At 39.0% G+C, this 19,453-nt stretch overlaps 1 protein-coding gene across 1 annotated transcript in view; it reads right to left on the bottom strand.

Moving 5' to 3' along the window:
• Nucleotides 1-19,453, bottom strand: part of LOC132355678 (leucine-rich repeat-containing protein 37A-like) — a 50,020-nt gene that overhangs the window by 4,524 nt on the left and 26,043 nt on the right. Inside the window, 6 exon segments of the mRNA XM_059908164.1 lie at nucleotides 1,954-2,058; nucleotides 2,483-4,293; nucleotides 6,320-6,438; nucleotides 12,180-12,254; nucleotides 12,801-12,872; nucleotides 18,869-18,949. Of these exon segments, the coding sequence (XP_059764147.1) occupies nucleotides 1,954-2,058; nucleotides 2,483-4,293; nucleotides 6,320-6,438; nucleotides 12,180-12,254; nucleotides 12,801-12,872; nucleotides 18,869-18,949 (2,263 nt within the window).

Below are 19,453 nucleotides of genomic sequence, written 5' to 3'. Positions count from 1 at the left end.
GCCAATGACTAGCAAGCTGACCCCATGCTAGTCCCCAGCCTCCTAGGCTCAGAAATCATACTCTTCCTCACCAAGAGACAACTCGCGTCTTCCTGTTGTGGCAGTCTCACTTTATCAATAACACAGGATTGATCAAAAATCAGAATGCCAAATTATTACTTGACAAGGAGAAATACATCTGTTCTACACACAGGGCATCCGTGTCTACACAATCAGAGAATTACCTTCTGTGGAGACAGGCCTCCGTGGCACACTAAAGCACAATCACACAATCGAAGGCTACTTGGTGACAACAGAATTAGAAAAGGAATCAGCCGAATCCAGAATTTAATGGGAAGGCCTGAGGCAGCTGGATCCATCCATCTCCTCAACAGGCACAGCCTGGCTAGCGGGCCTGACTCTTCAGTTCTGCTGCCTAAGGTGCCATCTCTACTCTCGGGCAATGTGAGGATGGGCGCTGCCCATGTTGGTCTCTCCTCACCTTTTCTATGCTTTCACTACTGACCAACCCTCCTGCAGATAGACACATTTCTCTTTAGAAGTTAGTACATCATGTCAGGTTTTATTCAAGTCTGATAGGCCAGGAAGCCATTGGTCCTTACACATCTCTGCTCAGCGCCATGATGTGCTAACCCTGCTGTTTCTCTCTTGGGGGGCTGCCTTTTAAAAAACTGCTTCCCACTTTTGTGAGCTCTGAGGGAAGGGGACTGCTTTGCTATGGCCCCTAAGAAATGGTGACAAACCTCACAGGACTAGGATCAGGAGGGCTGGAGTATGCAGGGAAGGCTTTATGAAGAAAGATATCTGAACTTGAGCTGGCTTTTGAGAGGTTCATAGGACTTCCACAGGCAAAGCAACATCAGGGAATCTTAGACGGGCAAAGGCACAGACAACAGCAGGCACGGACGTGGTGTAACCAGCGTATAGGGAGGAGCTGCTCTGGCTGCAATGGAGGGCTGCCATAGCAAGAGAAAAGGTAAATAAAGCAGGTGGGACTGGTAGGGTAGCATCAAGATTGCCAGCTTATTAAAATCACTCTTTTAATGTTAGCCACTGCCTGTTGGGAAAAGTAATAAACCATTATGTAACTGAAGAAAAGATAAACAGGCTAGCTCCAGGAATAGGCTACTATAAATATGACATGCTTTAGGGTAGCCTGCTGCAGGATTTTACTTGCAGTGTTTTAATGGAACCTACCTACACAATTCCTAATACACTGGAGAAGCAAGCTGCTAAGTAAACCTAAGGAATTGACGAGATCACACTTTGATCTTTTAGGCATGTCCTTTTAGCCCTCCCAGGGTGACTGATAGCTCCATGAGTATGGAGATCGTATGTCTCTCATCACTTCAGCCAACAAGGAAAGAAATAAACAGTAGAATGAGAGTGACTGGTGAGTACATCAAATCAGCATAGTTTTTGAGTTGAAGAAATTTTACTATCATGTCAACTCTGGCCTTCTTATAAACTGAACTTGTCAAAACAGTCCAATGGCTTGTTATCATGGATCCAATTCCAAAGAGATCTCCTGGGAGTGGAGTTCCTTTCAAAATCCTGTGGGGACTTCCCTGGTGGCGCAGTGGTGAAGAATCCACCTGCCAGTGCAGGGGACACGGGTTCGATCCCTGGTCTGGGAAGGTCCCACATGCTGCGGAGCAACTAAGTCCGCGCGCCACAAATCCTGAGCCCGCGTGCCTAGAGCCCGTACTCCACAACAAGAGAAGCCACCGCAATGAGAAGCCCGCGCACCGCAATGAAGACATAATGTAGCCAAAAGAAAAAAAGAAAAAAAGAAAAAAAGAAAAAAAACTCCTGGGAATATACTTTTCAGTAAAAGAACAAAGTGTATCTCAGTCCTCATGACTAAAGAGAAGAATCAAGTAGTAGTAGGTGGAAAGGTGGCTTTGATTCTCAGTTTGTGGGTTCTGAATCTGAATGAATTATTGTCCTTACCTCAATGAGACAGAGAAGTGTAACCAAAATCGTCACTACTACAGTTACAGATATTGCCAAGATGAGTTTGTTGTCATAGCCATATCCTGGAACTTCTTTTGTGAGCTAAAAAAATAAATAACAATTTTTTACAAACAAGGAGATAGAAGGGATGAAAGCTAACTATTCTTAAACCTATTCTAAACAATAGCTAACTATTCTTAAACTACTATAAAACCCAATCCTTTCAGGCGAGTAGCTTCTATAAGAACAAGCCAAATTTAATGTTATTAATCTTATCATTAGCATTTTCTTCTACAACTTATTTATCTACAATTTATTTATCTTGCGTTATGTCCTTTTCTCGTCTACCCTAGGAATAGTGGCACACTCTCTCAATGAGTAAAGTGGGAGATCACTGTCTTAGCCAGTGTCATGGCTGAAGATAAGATACAGACTAGGAGCCCGTGGTATTCCTGCTTGGGCACGTCCATGGCATGTCCTAAACTGAGTAAAAGTCCAGGTCCCATGTTTCAGGGGTTCTCCTCACCTCACTTGACTCCTGCTCTTTCTGCTCACTCTGGGCTTCTGTGCTCTCACTGATATAGTTGTCACTTTTCCACTGGCCCGTATCCCATTCCGCTTTGGACACCTTTACTTCCTGCTGCTTGCTGAGAAGCTTCATCAGGAGGCCTGTTCTAGAGATGAGGTTGGCACAGGCCAGCTGCACGTGGGTGTCCGAGCAGTCTATTATCAAAGTCTGGATAACATGAGAAATGAGCCTTCGCACATCATTGTTGGGGATGAGGGACCGTAGCTGCTGGTTTAGCTGAGTTTCAACTTGATCACCCGGGGATGTGAGCCCTGGGAAAGTGAAGCCTGTGGGCTTAGAGGATAATTCAGTGCCCGTGTTGTGGTGCTCCCACTGTGTTTCGTTGGTGTGTTGAACAGGTGCCATACTGTTGTCTGCAGCAACAGCAGAATGTGCAGTGGAGACATCCTTATGGGTAGTGTTTTCAGGGCCGGTTCCTCCGGGAAGAGTAGAGTTTCCTGAAGAAATAACTTCTTCAGAAACATTTTGTGCAGTATTGTTTTCTGAAGTAGTGTTTTCTGTAGAAGGGTCTGAAAGAGAAAATAATTCTGGAAAAGGATTTTCCTGAGAAGTCACTTCTCTTGAAGGTGAAACAGCTTCTCGCGCAGGGGAATTTATGAGACTCCTCACTACAGAGAACGGAGGGCTTGCAAGCATCATTCTATTGAGTGAACTTTTCTTTCTGAACTTTCGACTCCTTTTGCCTTTGGGTTTTCTCTGGACCCGATGAGTCCTAATTTTATGGAAGATGTATTTTTTCCCAGAATGTGAGATTAGTTCAAAATCCTTAATATTTCTAACTCTAGCCTTTGAATCCTCTAAAACAACTATAGTGTTGGATAAGTCTTTTGATTTGCTTTTAACCTCAGATGGGGATTTTGGAGGGATGGAGGCAGAAGGCCTGACCTTGAAGTACTGTTTCAGGGTAGAGGAGCCTGCTGCCTTGTGTTCTTTGATAAATGAAGACTCCGCATTGGAGGACTTTCCCACCAGCTTCCTGGGCCTCTGCACCATGAGAAGCTGTTTCAGCTTTCCTGGGGATGGCCTCCTGAGCCTTCTTTCTTCGGCAGTGCTCGCCACAGATGGCTGGGCATTCTGTTTCCTCCTGACGCTCTCATCTCCCACTGCTTGGAGGTGCATTTTCTGTAGGCCCCTTGGGCCCTTGAGGACCCTGTTCACTCTCAGCAGCTTTTCCTCGGTACTCTCAGTCTTTGCTGGGCTGTCTTTCTGTGGTTGGGGAGTTTCCAATTTCTTTAGATAGAGGTAGCGTTTAAACATGGCACTTAAAAGGTTGGAACGCGTACGCGTGGCAGGTTTTTCCTCCTTTTTAACCTCATCAAATTTTTCTTGAGTTTCTGCATCTAACACATTTTCCAGAAAATGGAGTTTCCTCAATTTATTTTTATTAGTTGAATTCTTGCGTACAGGTTTAACAGAAGGGCTCCTTGTATTGTTTTTCAAAAGGCCCAGGAGCATATCTCCATCTTGTGTATTTGAAAAAAGAAGTTGAAGGAATGGTAATAATGTTGATTCCACATCTCCTAGATTTCCCTCTGAGATGTAAGGCAGTATGTGACTTCGTGCACTGATAATATCACTTTCATTTTTAAAGTCCAGCTGCTCATTCATGAAGCCTGACAAGCTGACAGCACTTTTATCTGAGGATGCCCTCTCTGGCTCAATAATCAGCTCGGTGCTGTTGTTCTTCTTCCGGGCTTGTAACACCTTCATCAACGATCCTTCTGCATTCCCAAGAGATGTTTCTTCGTCTGTCAAAAAAGAAGAGACTGTTTTTGATCATTGAAGACTGATGGGACAGATTTTTGTCAGTCCACAGCCAAATGAATTAGGAATCAGTCAACGTCTGAGTGCCACTTAGGAGAAAAAGAAGCCCACACTTAAGCCTATGACTGGCAACAACAAAATGTGAAAAAGATATCTCCTGAAAAAGTGGCTATCTACTCAGAAAATTCTGTAGTGTGAAATATAGTAACTATATTCAGGATTACTCCACTGGTTCCCAGGGGCCAGTACTCAAGCAGAGCCAAGGCTGGAAGACAAATACTCCCCTACTCAGCTGGACTCTCCGCAGATCTACTGTGACTCCTCACATTCACATACCCCATCCTGTCCTGCCTGAGAGGCAGAGGAGTGTGAGGCTTCCTCTCTCCACCTCTTCAGTGTGCTTGCGTTCTTGCTACTGTCACAGATGACCACGACAACAACCGCTGCTAACAGGTCGTCATCTGGACATGTCCTTCTCCACCCACCCACCGAATCCTTTGCTCAGTCCCTGCTTCCATATACCCCAGCCCCCGTAACAGAAGGCTCTATACAGAAAAAAACACTATATCCGCCCTGGCTCTTTGCTAAAATTTGGGCAGGGATCTGGGCTATAAGTTAAGAGATTTGCCAGACTGTATGCCAATGTGGAACGTTCAACAAATCAGTGGAATAATACTTGAGGTCGTAAAATGCAGAAGGGAAAAAGCAACTTCTGTCAGATGGCTACTTTGCTTTCATTTCATTTTCCTTCTAATATTTCCAGCTATACTTGGGGAACCATCCAAAGCTTCTGACTGTGTGAAGGTAATGTGTACCATTGTGTAGCTGGGCTTCTCTTCCAAAAGGATTAAAAGTATTTTTGGTGAGGGTCAAGGAGGAGGGAAGGGTCATGAGAAAGGAGGAGCATGGGCTTGCAGAGAGCCCCAAACTGGGGACAGGAGATCGGGGCACTAGGGTCATAGCACTTACACCTCTGATCTTGTTTTTCCTCACCTGTAAAAGGAGATTAAAAATGCCTTTACTGCCCACTTCTGGGGGAGAAGGGAGTAATATAATTAGTAAAAAAAATTGTTTGGGGGAGTTCCCTGGTGGTCTAGTGGTTAGGACCCGGCACTTTCCCTGCTGTGGCCCGGCTTCAATCCCTGCTTGGGGAACTAAGATCCCACAAGCTGTGTGGCACGGCCAAAAAAAAAATAAAATTGTGTTGAAAAATCAGCAATATTGTCTTTATACAAGTAGCAAAGTGTTATTATTTATGAGGTGCTCTCGATCACTGAAAGAGACCTGTATTCAAGCCACCTGGGCATGATAGCACATTTTGGAAGTCATCAAGTTAGTGCCAATAAATCTAATATATAGAAAAATGGTTGAAAGCCCCTGAGTGTTTTGTGGATAGAAAAGCTTGAGATTCAGAGCAAGTTCAGAGCTGGACAGTCTAAGAATAAACTAGCTCTCCCAGCCATTAGAAGGGCTAGGTAGCAGCTTCTGGTTATGGAACCAGAAACTCTCAGGCTCCAAATAGGACATAAAACAGCATCTCTTGTACTCTTTATAAAATTGCAGAAACAAACAAAATAAACAAAAATATATTTATATCTGTCCTATAAGACAAAGGGTACTTGAGACCTAATGTATATAAAATCAGTTTACAAACTGTGATGCACTATATGAATAAGTTCTCGTTTGCAGAGAGCACAGCATAGGATATGTGGCCATTAATGTTAATTCCCTTCCCCCTTCCATTCCTTTCTCTTGTTCCTTTATGTATGCGGATCATTTACATTATTAAGCTAACAATGTAACTGAGCTATTATTAGCTTAATAATGTAATCAAGAATCTGATTTTTAGCAAGGGGTACTTCTGAGAAACTTAGGAAGCTGGAACTCTGAATGAATGAATTAAAATAATGCAATTACATCATTAATTTGAAAATTTATCATTGATTAAAAATAAAAATTAAAAAATTAAATTAAAAATTAAAAATTTATTATCCCGCAATTGAGACTCACCGCAACGTGTGACGTCTGTCAGGCATTCACTGTCACAACGCAGCTTGACTGTCTGACAGACAACCTCAATAGTAGTTTTAAATTGGCAGAGGCAGCAGGCCATACGGCTAGGTAAGATCCTATAAATGGAAACACAGGTAATTAAATTCGTGGTAAAAGAGTTACTTGAGTAGGTAGAAGAGGTAGGCCAAGGCCACCACAGACCAGTGCAAAAAGGAGTTCTTGGGGCATATGAACTGGAGAACCGGATAAGGGCTGGTTGGCCAATTGCTGCTCTTGACTGTTGTAAATAAATATAGAGGAGGAGAGAGGTGCCCAACAGAAGGATTAGGATGGCAGTAGGTATGGTATGTCTAGCAAAAAGGGAATAGGGATTAGAATTGGGTGACACTGATCTGTAGTTTAATTCAGAATTATCTCCTTCCCACCCGAAAGCCTCACTTTGGGTTGAGAGTACACAGGAAGAAGGCATTAAATTAAAAAAAAAAACTTAAAAAAAATTTTTAAAGGATTTTAGTCATTCGATATATGTCTCTGAGCACAATGGAATTAAATTAGAAATTAACAAATCCGAAAAATCTCCAAATATTTGGAAACTAAACAACACACTTCTGAGTAACTTTGTGGTCAAAGAAGAAATCAAAAGGGAAATCAGAAACTATTTTGAACTCACTGAAACTGAAAACATAATATGTCAACATATGGGATATTGCTAACGCTGTACTCAGCTTCCTCAACTTCCACCTTAAACTGGAAAAACGAGAGCAAATTAATCACAGAGTAAGAGAAGAAAGAACACAATAAAGATCAAAGTAGAAATAAATAAAATGCAAAACAGAAAAATACTATAGATATTAAAAGGATAATAAGAGAATATTATAGAATGCTTTATACCAATAAATTCAAGATGAAATGGACAAATTCCTTGAAAGACATACGCTACTAAAGTTTATTCAAGAATAAAGATATTAAAGAAATTGGATGTGCAGTTTAAAACCTTCCAACAAAGAGAGCTTCAAGTCCAGGTGGCTTAACTGAGAAATTCTACCGAACACTTAAGGAATAAAATAATGCCAATTCTACACAAACTCTACCAGAAAGTTGAAGAGAAGGGAATACCTCCCAACCTATTTATAAGGCCAACTTTCACCGTATCAAGATTACACAATGACATTACAAGAAAACTATAGACCAAAATCTCTCATGAACACAGAGGCAAAAACTCTTAACAAAATTTTAGCATATCAAATCCAATAATATATAAAAAGATGATACATCATGACCAAGTGGGGTTTATCTCAAGAAGGAAAGGTTGGTTTAATATTTGAAAATCAATTTACCCAACTTAGTACACTAAAAAAGAAAAATCAGGACGTCTCTGGTGGGGCAGGGGTTAAGAATCTACCTGCCAGTGCAGGGGACATGGGTTTGAGCCCTGGTCGGGGAAGATCCCACATGTCACGGAGCAACTAAGCCCGTGCACCACAACTACTGAGCCTACGCTCTAGAGCCCGTGAGCCACAACTACTGAGCCCATGTGCCACAATTAGTGAAGCCCGTGCACCTAGAGCCCGTGCTCTGCAACAAGAGAAGCCACCACAAGGAGAAGCCTGCATACTGCAACGAAGAGTAGTCCCTGCTCGCCACAGCTAGAGAAAGGCTGCGTGCAGCAATGAAGACCCAATGCAGCCAAAAATAAATAAACAAATTAAGAAAAGAAGAGAAAAATCGCATAATCATTGCAATAGATGCTGGAAAAGAATGAAAAAATCTAACATCCATTCCTGATTACAGAAAAAAACAGCCCTCAGTAGACTAGGAATGGAAGGAGACTTCCTCAACTTGATAAATGACTTCGACAAAAAACCTAACATCATATTTAATGGTGAAGGACAAAGTACTTTCTCTCCAGGATCAGGACAAAGGCAAGGATGTCTGCTCTCATTACTTCTGTTTCACATTGCACTGAAGGTTCTAGCCAGTGCAATAGGGCAACGAAAAGAAAAGAGATATTCAGAATGGAAAGGAAGAAGTAAAACTATCTTTATTTGCAGATAACATGATTATGTAGAAAACCAGATAGAATCTACAAAAATGCTACTGGAACTAACAAATGAGTTTGTCAAGTTTGCAGGGTACAAGATCAACATACAAAAAGATTAATTTATCTCAACAAACAAGCAGAGATCAAAGTTTTAAAATACTACTTATAACAGAATCAAACATATAAAATACTTAGAATAAATCTGACAAAGGATGTAAAAGACTTGCACACGGAAAAGTGCAAAATATTGCTGGGGGGAAATTAAGGAAGACCTAAATAACTGGAGAGATATAATGTATTCATGGATCAGAAGATTCAAGATTGCTAAGACATCAATTCTCCCCAAATTGATTTATAGATCAAAATCCCAGTAGGCTTTTCTATAGAAATTGACAAGCTAATTCTAAAATTCATAGGGAAATAAAATTTAGAATAACTAAAACAACTTTGAAAAAGAACAAAGTTGAAGAACTAACAGTAACTGATTTCAAGGCTTATGAAGCTACACTTTCAAGACATTGTGATAGTAGTGTAAAGATAGACAGAAAGATCAAGGGAACAGAATAGAAAGTTCAGAAGTAGAGAGATGTGGATAACTGACTTTCAGGTTCAAAGGCATTTAAGTGGAGAAACGATCGTCTTTTCAACAAGTGATGCTGGAACAATTGAATATCCAGGTGCAAAAAAAAAAAAAAAAAAAATGAACTTCCATCCAAACCATGTACAGAAATGAAGTCAAATTGGTTTAGAGATCTAAATGTAAAACATAGAACTAAAAAACATAAAACTATAAAACTTCTAGAACAAAACAGGTGAAAAATTTTATGACCTTGAGTTAGGCAAGATTTCTTAGATACAACACCAAAAGCATAATCCATAAAAGAAAAAAATAGATAAATCAGACACCATCAAAATTAAGAATTTCTGCCCTGCAAAAGACACTCCTGAGAGAATGAAAAGATGAGTCACAGAATGGGAGAAAATACTTAGCAACTTACATATTGGATAAAGGACTAATTTCCAGAATACATAAAGAACTCTCAAAATTCCAGAAAAGTATAGATAAAAGATTCAGAGATACAGATGCAAAATAAGCATCTGAAAAGATGTTTCACATGATTAATCATTAGGGATGCTACAGTGAGATACAACTACACACCTATTAAACTATCTAAAATTAAAAATACTGAGCATAGCAAGTGTTGGCCGCAACGTGAAGAAAATGCAACTCTCAAACGCTGCTGGTAGAGATGTAAAATGATCAAACCACTATGGAAAATAGGTATTTTTTAAAAACGTAGACATACACTTACCAATGATCCAGCCATTCTACTTGCAGGTATTTACCCAAGGGAAATGGAAGCATACATCCATACAAAGACTTGTACACAAATATTCATAGCAACTTTATCTGTAGTAGACAAAGACTGAAACAACTCAAATGCCCATCAATGGTGAATAGATCAATTGTGGTACATCCATATAATGGAATACTATTCAGCAATAAAGAGAAATGAATTACTGATATATACAACAATATGGATGAAGATTAAAATAATCATGCTGAGTTAGAGGCCAGTTAGAAAAAAGTATACACTGTATGATTCCACTTACATAAAATTCTAGAAAATGCAAACAGAAAGCAGATCAATGGTTGCTTGGCGATTGGGAAGGGCAAGGAACGATGGGAAGGAAGAATTACAAAGAGACATTAAGAAACTTTCTGAGGTGATGGACATTTTGATTTTGATGATGTCTTCGTGGTGTGTATGTATGTGTGTGTGTGAACACAGATTACTGTATGTCAATTATACCTCAAAAAGCTGTTAAAAGAAATGATATTATATGAGAGAGACAATTGGGGAAATTTGAATAGCAACTCTTTATTAGGTAATATTATTGTGTAGGAATTTAATTTCTTCAATACTGTGTGTTAACAGTATTGTAGTTACATAGGGAAATAATTTTTAATATCCAGAGAGGAGGGCATCTAGCTGACAAGAGAGGGATCGCAATTGCGGCAGATGCTGTGGAAGGCTGAGGAAGATGAGGCTAGAGCAGTGACCAACAGATGTGACGGCGTGGTGAAGACAGTCATTTGTCAGCTGACCTGACAAAGACGGTTGGAACAGACTGCTAAACGCAGGGCCCTTTCCGCCTGCTAATCTCATGCAATCCCCTCAGCTAGCCTTGGCATAACAGAAAGTTTCTATTAGCTTGCCATATTGGAGGGGGGATGGCACAATTTAAGGTGCAGTTAGTTGTGTAATAAACTGTCACAATACGGTCCTACAGAAATAGTTTTTTAAACTGCAAGAAAATGAAACTTGACCCTTCCCTCACAACATATATGAAAGTTAACTCAAAATGAATCATAGACCTAAATGTAACTATACAACTTCTGGAAGAAAACAGGAGAAAACCTTTGTGATTTTGGGTCAGACAATGGGGTCTCACACAAAGATTTCTTAGCTAAGACACAAAAAAGCACAAACCATCTAAGAAAAACTGCTAAGGGACTTCCCTGGTGGGTAAGACTCCGAGTTCCCAATGCAGGGGGCCTGGGTTCGATCCCTGGTCAGGGAACTAGATCCCGCATGCATGCCGCAACTAAGAGTTCGCATGCCACAACTAAGAAGCCCATGAGCCGCAACTAAGGAGCCCATCTGCCGCAACTAAGACCCAGCACAACCAAATAAATTAAAGAAATATGAAAACAAATTGCTAAATTAGAGTTCATCAAAAATTTAAAACATCTAGTCTTCAGAGACACTTTCATACAATGAAGATAAGTCACAATCTGGGAGAAGATATTTACTAAACACGTATCTAGGAGAAAGGACTTTTTCCATTGCTTTTCATATAAAGCACTCTTAAAACTCAATATAAATATCCAATTAAAAAACGGATTTGAACAGACACTTCATTTAAAAAGATATTTGCACATGAATAGACACTCAACATCATCAGCTATTACAGAAATGCAAAATGTGGCAAAAACCACGAGACGCAACTACACACCTACTAGAAAGGTTAAACGTTTTTAGAAAACAAATATAAGGATCAGTTGAAGATGTGGAGCAACTGCAACTCTCATAGCCTGCTAGTGGGAAAGCAAAATGGCACAGGCACTTTAGAAAACAGTTTAGCAGTTTCTTAAAAAGTTAAATATGCACTTAGCATATGATGAAGCAATCCCACCCTTAGGTATTTCACCCCAAAGAAATGAAAACATATGCTCGCACAAAACATATGTTCACACACACATGTGAGTGTTTTCAGAGGCTTTGTTCATAATAGCCAAAAAAACTAGAAACAACTCAAATGTTCATCAAATGATGAATGCGTAAACAAACTGTGTATCCACACAACTAGAATACTACTCAGCAATAAAAAGGAATGAACTACTGACAGGTGCAACAAAACAGATGAATCTCCAAAGAGACTGGCTAAGTGAAAGAAGCCAAAAACAAAAGGCTACATACCACATGATTTCATTTATAAGATATTCTGGAAAAGGCAACATTATACGGACAAAAATCAGATTGGTGGTTGCCAGGGGCTGGTAGCGGGAGGAGGATGGATTGACTACAAAGGGACATGAGGGGTCTTTTGGGAGTGCAGAAGTTTTCTTTACCTCAAATGTGGTGGTGGCTACAGAACTATACGTTTGTCAAAACACATCACACTGTATATTTAAAAATAGTGAATTTTGTTAAGTGAAAATTATACATAAATAAACCTGACTTAAGAAAATAATACAACAAACCTAAAAAAACAATTGAGTGAAAACAAATGTAAGAAAAATCAACTTACAGTTTTTCCAATTCAAGGGTCATCATGAGGATGCTTTCAATTGTTGTAAGCGCCACTTGTGTTGTTCCCATGTCTCTGAAGGAGAAGCCCAAACATGCATGATATAAAACCCAAAGACAAAAATTCTAAACTTAAAAAGATACTTAACATGTGATTACTTCAATTCTGGCTTCTTACTTGCCATACATGATAATTCCAAAGAGCTCTTATTGAAGAAATTTAAATGTGCATCATCAAATTAATGGCCTTGGTGCTGAACGGTACAATCATTTTTTATTATCCTAACTTCTCATTTTCAATTGCATCTACCTCTTTTGATCACTCTCTTTAAAAAAAAATAATGTACCCCTTATTCCTTTTTGCTTTCTGGGATAAATAATATTCCTACATGCATCTACATGTTCCATATCTATATGTGTTCTTCAACACTGTTCTCATTCTCTGCTGGCTGTCTTACCCATGTATATTCTTTCTTAATCGTTTTCTTTGCCAATAACTTTTATTTTCAATAACCCAGTCAAAATCTAAATTATGACTTTTTAGCCAAAGTACTCAATCTTTGACGAAAGTACAAAAGAGCAGAAATTATCTCATGAGCCATGAAACTGTTGCAATACTTACAAATATTTTAATGCTGGCAATTTAAAAAGATAAGAATCTTCAACTGTTGTCAAAGGATTATGATTGAGAATTCTGAAAAATGGAATGGAATTTAAATTATCTGCATTTTCAATTACTTCCATGAAAGCTTATATTCATTTTTTTTTTGGTACGGAACGTGAAGGTTTAAAAAAAAAATCATTTTCTGTCTTTACCCATAAATCACCCTTGGCATCTGTAAAACACTCTTTCATTGGGAACTACCCAGGTCTCTAGATGATAAAGTGGAGAAGAGAAACAAACAAACAAACAAACAAATAGAAAAAAAAGTGGCTAGTAAAGACAAAATATGCCAAAGAACTTTTCAGGTTAAAAACCCTAGAAGTGACTATGCTGGTAGGAAGCCCTTGCTCTGTAAAAAAGTACTATTTCTAGTGTCCTCCATAATTCAAGGTGTTTTTCTTTCATCTCTACAAATTTTTTAACATTTCATGATTTAAACTACCCAGTGAAAGACAAAAATAGGGCTAATTCCTTGGTTCTGGAGCCAAAGAAGAAGAGATAAATCCAAGAGGAACTGGTGAAAGCCATACTCCCATCACATAGTCCCATGCGTATTCCTGTATCATAGCCTTTGTTACTGTGTATGTAATCACCTGTTTACTTGTCAGTCTCCTAGATTGCCAGCAACTTGAGAGCAGGGACCACACTTTATTGTCATTATTATTCCTGTGCCTGACACAGTGCCTAATATTTACTAGGTATTTAATAAATGTTTGCTGAATAAATAAATAACATTTTGTTTATATATCAATAAAATAAACAAATTAATTGTGGGGAACAAAATTTTATTCCAAAACGCTGGAATAGATTTTCTTCTTAGTTCTTTCTTTCTTTTTCCTTAGTTCCTTAAAACAAATAAGGGGGGGAAAAAAAACCCAAAAGAAACAGGAAGAAAGAAAAGAATATCTGACTTTAGGTTAACTCTACTCAAGAATTATTAACGTATTTTTGCGAATATTGTAAAATAATTATCAAAACTAATATCTTTTGGGTTGCCACGCATCTGTGATCAGCATTTAACATTTAATCCTCACAGTAACCTTATGTGATAGATATATTACCCCATTGTACAAATGAGGAAACTGAGGCACAGAGAAGTTATATAACTTGTCCTAAGTCATCAAGCTAGTAAGAAGCAGAGCTGGAATTTGAACTCAGTTCTGACTCTAAAGCCTGTGTTTAACCTGAATGAAAAAAAAAGTGGGGGGTGGGGGGGGTTTTTAAAACATCTGTTACTTTAACCGTAATTTTGAGAGCACTAAATATAGAAATACCTTTTCAAACTTCATCTACACATCTGGGAAAGCCTCTATGAGAATTATATTTTCTCTTTTTATTTATTTATTTATTTATTTCTCTTTTTATTTATTTTTTCCTTAATCATCTCCCATGATAAATATTTAATTAGCCTATGGTCATTGAGACTTTAGAGATTTTAAAAGATATTGCAGGAAAATCAGTAAAAATGATGGAGGAAGGACACCTGAAAATTCATCCCTCCATAGAAGCAACAATAACAAGAACAAGAACAACAACAACAACAAAACTGGCAAAAATGGTCAGAATCAACTTTTTCGGAACTCTGGAAATTTAACCAACAGGCTTGCAGCAAATTGGGGAGCAATTTATTCAAGGAAAACAAATTAATTTCTGTGAGAACAATGAGATCTGTGTTGCTTGAACTTGTCCTTGACCTTTGCTCTCCATGCCAGTGGTAGCCTTGAAAAACAGCCCACATCCCTGGTACCAGGAGGAGCAGCATGGACTGGGAGGTCCTTCAAAGCCTCATTCCCAAAGAACTGTCATTGTTTTACATGTCTGGTGGTCCCCTGGAAGACCTCACTTGAAAGGCTTGCCTTTGACCTGACTGAGAGCTGTCTAGTGAGAAAAGCCTCTCCTCAGGTGGCATTTTTGGAAAACATTTTCAAGCAAATATTTTAACATGGCGGTTGCATGAGGCAATGGATAACAGTTCGGGGCAAAAAACAGCCCAACCGGAAAGCTTAAAAAGAAAAGCTGAGGAATGAGATGTCCACAGAGACTTTGAAATGTTCCAATGTATTCCTGGGAAACTGGAAGACCACAAGACATATTCCTGGGAATCTAGGAAAATAACTGTTAGCATTAATAAATGAGTTCAGCAAGGTTGTAGGATATAAGATCAATATTATTTCTACACACCAGCAATGAGTAATCCAAAAATGAAATCATGAAAACAATTCCATGTGTAACAGCATCAAAACAAATAAAATACTTAGGGAAAAACTTAACCAAGTAAGTGCAAGATTCACACTGAAAATTACAAAACTGTTGAAAGAAACTGAGGAAGATCTAAATAAATAGAAAGACATGCTGGATTCATGGACTGGAAGATAATCTGATTAAAATTTCACTACTTCCCAAATCGACCTATGGTTCCACTGCAATTCCTATCAAAATCCCAGCTGACTTCTTTCCAGAAATTGCCAAGCTAATTCTAAAATTCATATGGCAATTCAAGGAAACAGAATAACCAAAACAATGTTGGTAAAGAACAAAGTGGGAGGACTCACACATCCTGGTTTCAAAACTCAGTTCAAAGCGACTGCAATCACAGTGTGCTACTGGAATAAGAACAGACATGTAAATCATTGGAACAGAATTGATAGTATAGAAATAAACCCTCATATTTATGGTCTATTGATTTTCAACAAGGGTGCCAAAACAATTCAATGTGGAAAGAACAGTCTTTCCAAATGATGCTGGGACAACTGTACATCCACACACAAAATAATGAAGCTGGACTCCTGCACGTCACACCATGCAAGAAAATTAACTCCAAATGGATCAACTATCCAAATGTAAGAGCTAAGGCTGTAAAACTCTTAGAAGAAAACACAGGAGTAAGTCTTTATGACCTTGCATTAGACAACAGTTTCTTAGATATGATACCAGAAGCACAAACAACCAAAGGAAAAATAGATGAATTGGATTTTATAAAAATGAAAAAGTTTGTGCTTCAAAGGACACTATCAAGAAAGTGAAAAAACATATAGAATGGGAGAAAGTACTACAGGTGGGAAGAATAAGATGCAGTTGGGAGAAGAAAAGTATAGTAGTTGCTAGGTGTGACAATCTCAAAATTTTGAACTCTTACAAATAAAACAGCCACCCTAAATCACCCCAAAGGACAGACCCAAGTTAGTTTTGGTTTTAGCGTTTATGCCTTTCTAAATCTGAGAAGCTGCCAGGATTCTAGTACACAGCAAAAAGTGACGACAACACCCTGAAGTGTGTAAGCTTTTGTGTGTACATAGCTATCGAAAGGAAACCAATGCTAGTTGACTGGGGGAGCCTTAGAGCGGCTCTGTGACCGCAGCTCAATTTGCCTTCATAGTGTGGCCACACCTACCTCATTGATATTCTCAACAATGGGGTAAATAATTCAATAGGGATAAGGCTTTGATTTTCCTCTTATTTTCTCTTAGTGCTTATGTTCTTGGTACAATATTGATGTACCACAGACAAGCCAGCATGTGAATGTCCTCTGTCTGGTTAAGTTATATAGCCTTTCTACATTGTAGAGCCCTTCAGTTTCTAAAATCATGGAGCTTGTATTGTTAGGACCAGTGAAGTGACTAAAAGAATTTTTAAAAATAAGCCATCAGTCTGGACCTGCATAGGTGAATGAAGGAGAAACACTTTAAAGTCAGAAAAAAAAGTAGACTTAACATTTAGGATTATCAACCACTGCTGGTTTTCCATAATATATTTCATTCCTGATTTTATCTGAAAGAGATACGATTACTACCACCATTCAAAAAGTGGTACTTTATTAATTAATAAGCTCTTAGCTCATTTTTGAGGTCAAAATTTCGGATTTCAAATAGACTACCACACTGCTAACTACTTCACCTGATGTTTGTCAATAACATAGAGGCTTCATTCAAGAAACCTACTGACTTATAATTATCTGAAACCCGGTGATGAATCAAGGTTTTGTGGGGCCTGAACCTCATCTACTTTGGGAAATCCTGTCTAATAAAAACATGCACAGTTATGAATACAAAAATCGCTAGGACCCCTCTCAAGACCTTGGAAGGGACCTATGCAAGTGAGGAGCCCTGAAGCCTAAGCTTCATTGAATTCATGATAAATCCGCCTCAGCTGGGGCCCTTTGCCAAACTTATTTAATGCAGGCAACTTATAAACACCCCAGTAATATGTCATCATAGGTAGTAAAATGACTTAACTCGAGGGCGGCATCTTCCCTTGGTGGCTTGCCTTTGGAAAGAGATGCAATAAAGTCTGTATCTCACCATGGCAAATGTTTCCTGAAGCAAATTAGCTTTGTCTATTAGAAAGACTTAGCCCAAAACAAAGACTTAGTATACTGTGACAATCTTTTGAAAGTAACTGTGAATGAGTTTTAGGAGTACAGTACTAATTTATTTCCAACACCAGATAGTTTTGATTCTTTCACTACCTTTTTCTGTCATTTAAGAGGAACACAAATTCAAAAGGAACAAGTTGGTGCCTCTTCCATTACAAATCTTTTCTAACCGACCACCCATTGTCTACTTCATCACCCCCCTCCTCACCTTGTTACCCTGCTGCACAGATGCTAGAATGGCTCTCATATATGTTTTCCCATCAACATCCATCTTTCTCCTTCCAGGATGAAAGCTTCTTGGGGACAAAGTCCCTGCCCTATGCGTCTTTGTATCCCCAGCACTTGGTACAGTGCTGACACACAGTGGGCATGGCACTCAGTGAATGTTTCTGAAGGAGTTCATTAATTTTTAAACTGGGATTTATTTATTTATTTCCACAAGGTATTTTCCTGTGTTGCCTACATAACTATAGTGAAACTCTGATTCTTATAAGGAACTCTTGGTGTTATAGGATGTTTAGGAAACGAGGTGAGTTTAAGACGTTGTATTGACGCTACTAAAACCTCCTGGTGAAGGGACCTCATGAGCCTGCTCTCCGGTGTGCTGGCAAAAGACAAACTGACCCTCGGTGCTCTCTCCCCAAGGTAGGCATCAGCACACTAACAAGGAAAAGGAAGGAGGCCGCTAAAGATAGGCATCTGCAGGAATTGCTAATCCAGCTCCAGACACAGCCTCAGCACCTGCATTAACCCAAAATGAACTGTGTGAAACTGGATTTCTGAACCACAAGACAGGTAAGAGAGTCTTTTCCAAAGCCAGGTGTAGAAGAGCTCTTTACCTTGAGTCTAAAATCGCCTTCGGGCCATTGAACGTACCCACTCTCATTTCCTTGGGTCATGAGAAATCACAGAATTTTTGAGCTGAAAGGGTGTAAAACCCACACTCCTTACTGAAGACTAGTCAGCAAAGAAAGTATATTGAATTAGGCTACAGCAATGTATTTTCTTTGTATTTCTCACACTACAGCTGAACACAAACAACGTCTTTTTCCACACCTCAAAGCTTCCTATTGGCCACAGATAATTCACTTCAGAGATATATGCTGTTTGAAAAATAATGTTCTGGGTGGCTGGGGAGAGCCCTGTGGTGGGCGTTCAGGAATTCTTTCTGCTTTACCATTTAAAAGAGCTAATAATGGTTGGGGAAGCACCCACACCTTTTGCTCGCTGACGAATTCGGTGCTAAACTTAGCTCTTTGCAGCTCTGTGTTGCATACATTTTAAGCAGTTAGGAACTTTGCACATGAGCAGGAATCAAAGTGAAATTCAAAAGTGGAACTTCATGGACCATTCGCATATTGGAGAGACATCAGTGGGATTCCATGACAATGCTAATTTGAGTGTTTTTGCTTGGTGCCTTTTATTGCCCGTGCCAAAGATCAGTACTATGGAAAGCAGAGCGTTTCATATATATGAGTTAAACAAGTCTCTTGGCCTCTTTGTGCCTTAGTTTCCTCATTTGAAAAAAAAAAAAAAAATGGCTCTCAAGACATACTTTCCAGAATTCATACTGGGCTTACACCCAGCTAACCAATAACTGCATGATGCTTTTACACACAGTTTTTTACACGTATTCATCTTCGATTTCACTTACAACTTGCGTAAAAACTGCATTCCATGCCAGGCCTGAAACGTTCCAAAGCTCAGTTCTGTGAGTAAATTGCAACTAAGATTTCTACAAAAAAAGACACAAGCAAAAGAAGAAGAAAAATATATATTCTTTCAGAACATTTATCCTTTGGCAATAATTCTAATTTATATATGATGAAACATAACAACACTACTCCCTCCATACACTAAAGAAATCTCACTGTGGAAGACATTATGATTTACACTTTCATGATTATATATGTGGTGCATTAGATACAAAATAGTAAATGCTCATTAAATACTTGTGTTAAGTGATCTTTATTTCTCTAGAAAGGCAGCACTATTGACATTTTGGGCTGGATAATTCTTTGCTGTGGGAGGCTCTCCTGTACACTGTTGGATGTTTAGTAGCATCTCTGGCCTCTGTCCACTAGATGCCAGTAGCATGTACAGTTCTGACGAGCAAAAATGTCTCCAGACACTACCAGATGTCACCTGTGTGCAAAATCACCCTGGTTGAGAACCACTGCTCTATAATGATTCACTCTGATCTGTGTAATAATTCTCACACTAATCTTTGCTAGAGACA

Source organism: Balaenoptera ricei, chromosome 20 (assembly GCF_028023285.1).
Source record: "Balaenoptera ricei isolate mBalRic1 chromosome 20, mBalRic1.hap2, whole genome shotgun sequence".
In the NCBI taxonomy this organism is placed as follows: domain Eukaryota; kingdom Metazoa; phylum Chordata; class Mammalia; order Artiodactyla; family Balaenopteridae; genus Balaenoptera; species Balaenoptera ricei.
This window is presented reverse-complemented; position numbering and strand designations above follow the sequence as displayed.